Here is a 6,551-nt window from a genome sequence, read left to right on the forward strand (position 1 = left end):
TAAATTTTATTTTTATTTTTTTTAAAAAAATTATATATTTTAGTTTTTACAAAATTTATATGAATTTATATGCATTTAGTTTTAGTCTCTATTATTTTTTTTTTTAAATTCTTTAATTACCTTTTAACTTTTAAATTTTTGAATAATATTTTTTATTCATAATTCATAATATTTATTTATCAATTTTTTTAAAAGAGAAGAATAAATACGAAAATTTTAAAATTTAAAAGATAATAATAAAAGTAATAAAAATTTCAACTTAAAAATCAAATTTTAAATTTTTTCAAAATTTTTTTTATAAAATTCTTAACATATATATAAAATAATCTTTAAAAAATACACATTTGAACTAAAATTTGTTGCATTTTATATGAACCAATATCCTATTCGAAGCAAAAGAAAAATTTGGTAATTTATAAATTCTTTTGTGAACAAAAACATATTTAAACTTTTTTTTTATTAGATTTGATTTCATGTACATTTATCTATCATCGGCACACTGTTCCTCTTCTCTTTTCTCAATCACACTCCCCTCCGACCGCCACCACGACCTCCCATCTCCGCGAGCCACCGCCTTCCTCTATATCTATCTATCGATACTATACAGCCTCTCCTATTCCTCTCAACTAGGTTTGTTTAGTATTGTTTAATGCAACCGTTTTCTAATTTCTATTGTTGAAATTTGAATGTTTATTACTGTTTGTGACAAATCTCTGGTTGGTTAGAAAATCAAGAAATTTTTAAATAGGTGATTGAATAACTTCCTACCAATGACATTCCTCAAATTGGTATCAGTTTTGAAAATTTTGGTTTCTATGTTCTGTTTTCCCTAATTGCAAGTATTACATTAGAATCTGGATTTATATATTGTTTAGTTACTTTTGAACTATGCTTGTGTTAATTCAAACCTAATTGGATTATTAAATTAATCCCATGATTATGTTCATGCTTTTAAATATATAATCAAGATTATACAGCAGAGAATTAGCAGGCAAACAAGCAATAAGCTGCGCCGCTACTCCTTTAAAGTGTAGTTTATGTTTGTATAATGTAAACTAACTCTATCTTTTTTATTTTATTTTTTCCACTTAGCTCTCAATAATGATTGTAGAAGGAACTAAAAAGACTAAACTTTCAGCATCTGCGGTAGCACCACCTCGCAAAATCAATGTGCAGAAGTTTGCAGAATCCCGTGCTCCGGAGCTTCAGAGTCTTCAATGTATTGTTGAAAATAGACTAAGCAATGATTATAAGTCTCAAAGGAGCAAGAGAAGAAGAACAACATCATTTAATGACCAAATTGCAAGAAAGGGGCACAGAAGAAAGAGACGGAAACTGGGAATAGTTGATAAAGTCGATGCTGAATTGGTTTTGAATAAGGAATCTCTAATGCAGCTTCCTCGACGTGTTCGTCGAAGATATGAACTTAAGAGTAACCCTGAGAGTGGCATTTGTACTTCTGGGGATGGAACCAAGAGGCTGAGAACACATGTTTGGCATGCAAAGCGGTTTTCCATGACCAAATTGTGGGGTTACCACCTTCCTCTGGGTCTTCATGGAAGGTTGGTCTTTTTTTTTATATGAAAAAACTAAAGAGAAACTGATGAAAGAGTCAATGGATAAATTTGAATCTTGTTAATTTCATTGTGCAAAGTTGCATTACTTAATTGCGATGTATTTGAACTGGATTATGACAACCTAATGCTACAAGAATGTGCATGCATGTTTTACATCTTTTGGAAGCACTTACATGGATTTTGTGTGTTTATTTAGAGGGAAAGGTTCGAGGGCATTGTTGAAAAAGCTCAAACAAGGGGTGCTGGTACACGATGCAAGCTATTACTCTGCTGTTCAATTAGAGGGTCCAGAGGTAGTTTATAATTTTTGTAGTCTCAGCCTTTGAAAATAATGGTTTAGTTCTCATAGCTTTATTTAAGGTTGTTCTATTTACAGGATTCGTTAGTTTCAGTATTAAGAATGGTACTTGTGCCCTCTCCTATAGAAGAAACACATCCCAGAAATCACAGTGATTCCGTTCTTTCTGGTATAACCTATGGAACTGCAATGGTGAGTGTTCCTTTTTCCATTTCGTGTAGTTGAAAGAGCCATGTTGTTTTGTCAAATAAAATTAAGTTTTCTTCATTGACAGCTTCATCAAGTTGGAGCACCAGTTTCTCAGGCAATTGCTCCTGTAACTTATATGTGGCGACCAACTTTACAAGAAAATATCACAGACCTAGGTGTCAGTAATGAAAAAGTTATTCCTGATGTTGATTTATGTGAAAAGTCAGAAAGATTGGAGAGTAGTTGTTCTTTTAGGCATCTTTGGGTGTGGATACATGCATCTGCCTTTGAGGAAGGATACGATAATCTTAAACTTGCTTGCCAGAAAGAGGTTCACTTTCTTCTTTAGATTCTTATATGGGCATCTCAATTGTATTTTGTTTTAATTCTTATATGAACTTACATTATATGTTTTTTTTCATCTTTACTATTATTCAGATGGAAAAGAGAGGCATCTCAATCACTTGTTCTTCTCTTGAGGGTAAACTTGCAAAATTGGAATTAATGGGATCAGGGGCATTTCGACTTCTTCAGAAGATATTGCATCCCGTTAGGTTTGTTATTTAAATTTGCAAATCACTTCTGCTTTAATTTCTACTTGTTTAACTGACGTCATTGATCCAAAATAGCTGATGTTTGCGTGACAGTATTTCAGAAAATCAGAGGCAAGAAAACCATGTGTCTCATAGTACAGAATCTTCCATACTGAAAAATGAAGAACATTTTTCTTCTCATGCAATGTTATCTCTTAATGTTAAGGATCCTCGGGATTTACCTGTGAAAAAGACTGTTGATCAAACGGAGCCAATTTCAACTAAGACTCTAAGTGATGCACAAGAAACTAGTTGCAAAGAGCTTGCTGTTTTGGGAGGATTGTTAGGAAAGAACAAAGACTTGACTTCTTTATCTTGCTCAGAATTTAGAGATAGCCAGTCTGATGTTGATGATCTATGGTATGCTACCACCAGAGGCTTGAAGCCTCCAGTGGAAGACAGTGTTCTTTCTATGGAGAAGCACCGCGATCGCATGGTGAAATTCTGCCTTGATGACATAAATGTTGGGGAGGCGAACTCTTCCAAAGGAAAGTGCTCAAGATCTTGCCCTATTCTGCTTTTAAAAAATGATATGAAGGAGTTGAACATGGGGTAAATTATTCTTCAATATATTTTTCCTTTTATTTTTTTTTTATTGAAACTACCAATGTTGTTTATGATTATATATCAAGTACTATTTTTTTTCTTTGAAAGCAAAGGTTAGATATTTGTGATCACTTTCTTAAGACACATTAGAGAAAAATGAGATAACTTGTCATAAGATTAAGGGGCTACAAAGACCAATTGATCAAACATGATCCTTGCATTTGTATTGCCTGAAAATTAATGTTAAAACCTTTCATATTATTATGTATTATATAACTTTATAATGACTACTTTTGTGATTATCTTCTAGATGGTCTGTTATACTTCCCTTAAGTTGGGTTAAAGCCTTCTGGATTCCACTTGTCACTAATGGGGCACATGCAATAGGTTTGCGAGAAAAGCAGTGGATTGCATCTGATGTAAGTATTTGCACTGCATACACCACTAAAATATACATTTTGTTTCTTCTGTTTTTTAATTGAATATTACTTGAAAACTTTTTTCTTTATCCAGTCGGGGATACCATTTTTCCCTCATGATTTCCCAGATTGCAAGGCATACTCATGCTTCATGGCTGCTAAAGCTGCCAAATGTAATCAAAAGGAAGAACTTCGTCCTTCTTCTGTAAGGACTTTGATAGTTCCCATCTTGCCTCCATGGGGTATTGTTCAGGCTACTTTGAACAAAGAGATTAGCTCAGTGGAGACCCTAGACCTTTCAGCTAGGGAAGATTTGACCAATACTAATTGCTTATCAAATTCCGACTCCGAGAATTCATTTGATGGAACTGTAGCAAGAACAGGTTGTATGCTGACTACATTGCTCAATGAAACCAAAACTGGTCGGTTGCTATTATTTCCTTATGCAGCAGATCGAAAGGCCAGAATCTCTAAGTTTATCAAGGAAGAACTAATGCCTGATACGAGCAATAGAAGTTCTGTCACTTATGACCATAAGCTATGTTTTATAAGAGTTCTTCTTCACCCATTCAAGGAAGGCTTTTTTGAAGAGGGGGCTGTTATTTGTGCGCCACGTCCTTCTGATATATCTTTATGGACTTCAAGGTATAATTTAACACTGAAATTATGAATTTTTTGTTCTATCGATATTAATAATTATATTTTTGTTGGTTGGAAATTAAGAATTGACCATTATTCTTGTAAAGTTTGCTGTTTGTTTGTTAAACACGATTTTTTGTTTGGCTATGGGATAACTAGATATGGTTGCCAATATTTTATCGTAGCATTCATTTTTCTGTGAGTTTCTGAATTAGTTAGGGTAATTATAAAAAGTGAGGGGCTTAGGATGGGTTTACGACATCGAAGAGATAATATGGGTTGCTTGGAGTATTTTATTCTAAATTTTGAACCATCAGTGCATAGAAATGCTAAAACTTAATGCATTGTATATCTATTGTGAATGTTTTGCAGTTCAGTGAAAAGTGAAGCGGGACTTAAACTGTCCGAGTCTGCTATGAGATCATATTTCAAAGAGAATTCCTCCGGTAAATGGGGAATGCAGATACCAGATGATTCAATTGGTAGAGAATCTCACCGGTGGCCTATTGGCTTTGTCACGACAGCCTGTGTTCAAGGAAGGTTTGAAATCGAATCTTTTGTATTCCCATCCTTTTCTAATAGTCTGATTATATACCTCGTTGTAGAGAATCTTACCGTGTGCAATATCATTGCAGCAAGAGGCTTGTAGCAGAGGGATTTTGTGAGGCAGTTTTGCTATCTGATTTAAGAGCGGAACAGTGGAAGGAGATGCCCCTAAAGCAGAGGAGGACGGAAATATTCGTACTTGTCAGGAACTTAAGATCTGTTGCTTATAGGCTAGCCCTTGCTTCTATTGTCCTAGAATATCAGGAAAATGACATCGACTTTTTGTAAATTTATTTTGTTTTTGATCGAACTCTGTTAGTTACACTGCTACAAATAGGGCTAAATTGGCGAATATTCTTTATTAGAAAAAGGGTAAAGCGACATCATAGAGTTTAATTTTTAGAAATATTTGTACAATCGAAACATTTGAAATTATAGATTTGAAGTTATATAAAATAGTTTAATGTATTTTGGTTTGAATAATCTAAGCCTGTGTGAGCTGATTTAGACTCTGAATCTCTACTTTCTTTTGAACAATAATGCATTTATGAGAATAACATTAATTCTGTGAAGTTTGTTTGCATCACCTTGATGGTAGAAAAATATCATAATGCTTGTAGAACCTTTTTTGATGTTTGATTCTTAGAGCATCTGATAGTCTCTATTTCATGCTACTGATATTGAATCTATTTTACTGCATATAGATGATTCATTTACTCTTTTGCTTTTATACTCTTTAATGTGTAATACATTGAACATGAATCCTAATAAATGATTATGAAGACATATTATTCTTAAAGACATATTTCAACATATGTCATTGTCGTACTATCTTAAGATTTCCATATTTTCTATTGATGAGGTTTATCCTGATTGTCGCAAAGCGTGTTTGGATACATTTGGAAAACATGCAATTTATTATAGGGAGTTTTCAGATTTCAAATATCGACATGGTCTTGTTAGGAATGATCTTGTTTGACATATTTCAACAGGTGGAGTACCTGTGAAGAAAGAGACGCATGTAAGTTTCTTGTTTGACCTACATGAGGGGAGATCAACACTTCGATCAACAAATGTTCTGGTGTATGAGTGAGTAGGAGGAAAACATGCATGTGTATTCTTGACAATGGTTTTTTCACTGGTGGATTTGATGACTAGAGATTTTGCGGTGGGACAGACAACACTCAAAGCGGATTCAATTAAAATGGTCAAACATAAAAAAACGTGTTCCGACAACCAACATACTTTCATATCATTTGCGTTTGATATTTTTTAATTTTGTAACACCAAAAACAATAAATCTTTTACATAGAATCCAAAAAGAATAGAGACTCAACTTATTATCTATTTGTTTTTAATTTATATATAAACTCTATTATATATATTTATATATGACAATGAAATGTTTATGTGGCTAAAAAAATAATTTAATACATTGTTATTGTAAAATTCTTAACTGTCTTCACGAATCATTTTATGTGTGATTTTTAAAATCGTTATTATTATTATTAAAGTAAGATGTTTGTTTTCATTTAAATTTTGCATATTTACTTATGTTGGCAATTTTTCTCCCTGCCTTTGTACTTCTATCACACTATTTAATGCTACATTGCTACTCTTTTATCACATGTACATATTTATATGTATCATGATGCATATAAATGAATGGTTATTGAAAAATATAAATTATGCATCGTTTATGGGAGTATTTTGCATTCATTTTGCAGCAAAAACAAATTTGAAG

At 32.8% G+C, this 6,551-nt stretch overlaps 1 protein-coding gene across 2 annotated transcripts; it reads left to right on the forward strand.

The window, feature by feature from the left end:
* Positions 1-471: 471 nt before the first annotated feature.
* On the forward strand, positions 472-5,352 carry LOC131601129 (ribonucleases P/MRP protein subunit POP1-like). 2 transcript variants are annotated; one of them, XM_058872879.1, is made up of 11 exons: positions 472-630; positions 1,139-1,562; positions 1,774-1,870; positions 1,954-2,067; positions 2,150-2,395; positions 2,503-2,618; positions 2,712-3,209; positions 3,514-3,622; positions 3,717-4,267; positions 4,634-4,801; positions 4,897-5,352. In XM_058872879.1, the coding sequence occupies exons 1-11, from the start codon at positions 474-476 to the stop codon at positions 5,093-5,095; spliced, it is 2,679 nt and encodes an 892-aa protein (XP_058728862.1). In that variant the 5' UTR covers positions 472-473; the 3' UTR covers positions 5,096-5,352. The 2 variants fall into 2 exon arrangements, with proteins under 2 accessions (XP_058728862.1, XP_058728863.1); XM_058872880.1 differs by having other exon boundaries at positions 491-630; positions 1,093-1,562; positions 4,897-5,348.
* Positions 5,353-6,551: the final 1,199 nt, after the last annotated feature.

This window comes from Vicia villosa, linkage group LG5 (assembly GCF_029867415.1).
Source record: "Vicia villosa cultivar HV-30 ecotype Madison, WI linkage group LG5, Vvil1.0, whole genome shotgun sequence".
Lineage (NCBI taxonomy): Eukaryota > Viridiplantae > Streptophyta > Magnoliopsida > Fabales > Fabaceae > Vicia > Vicia villosa.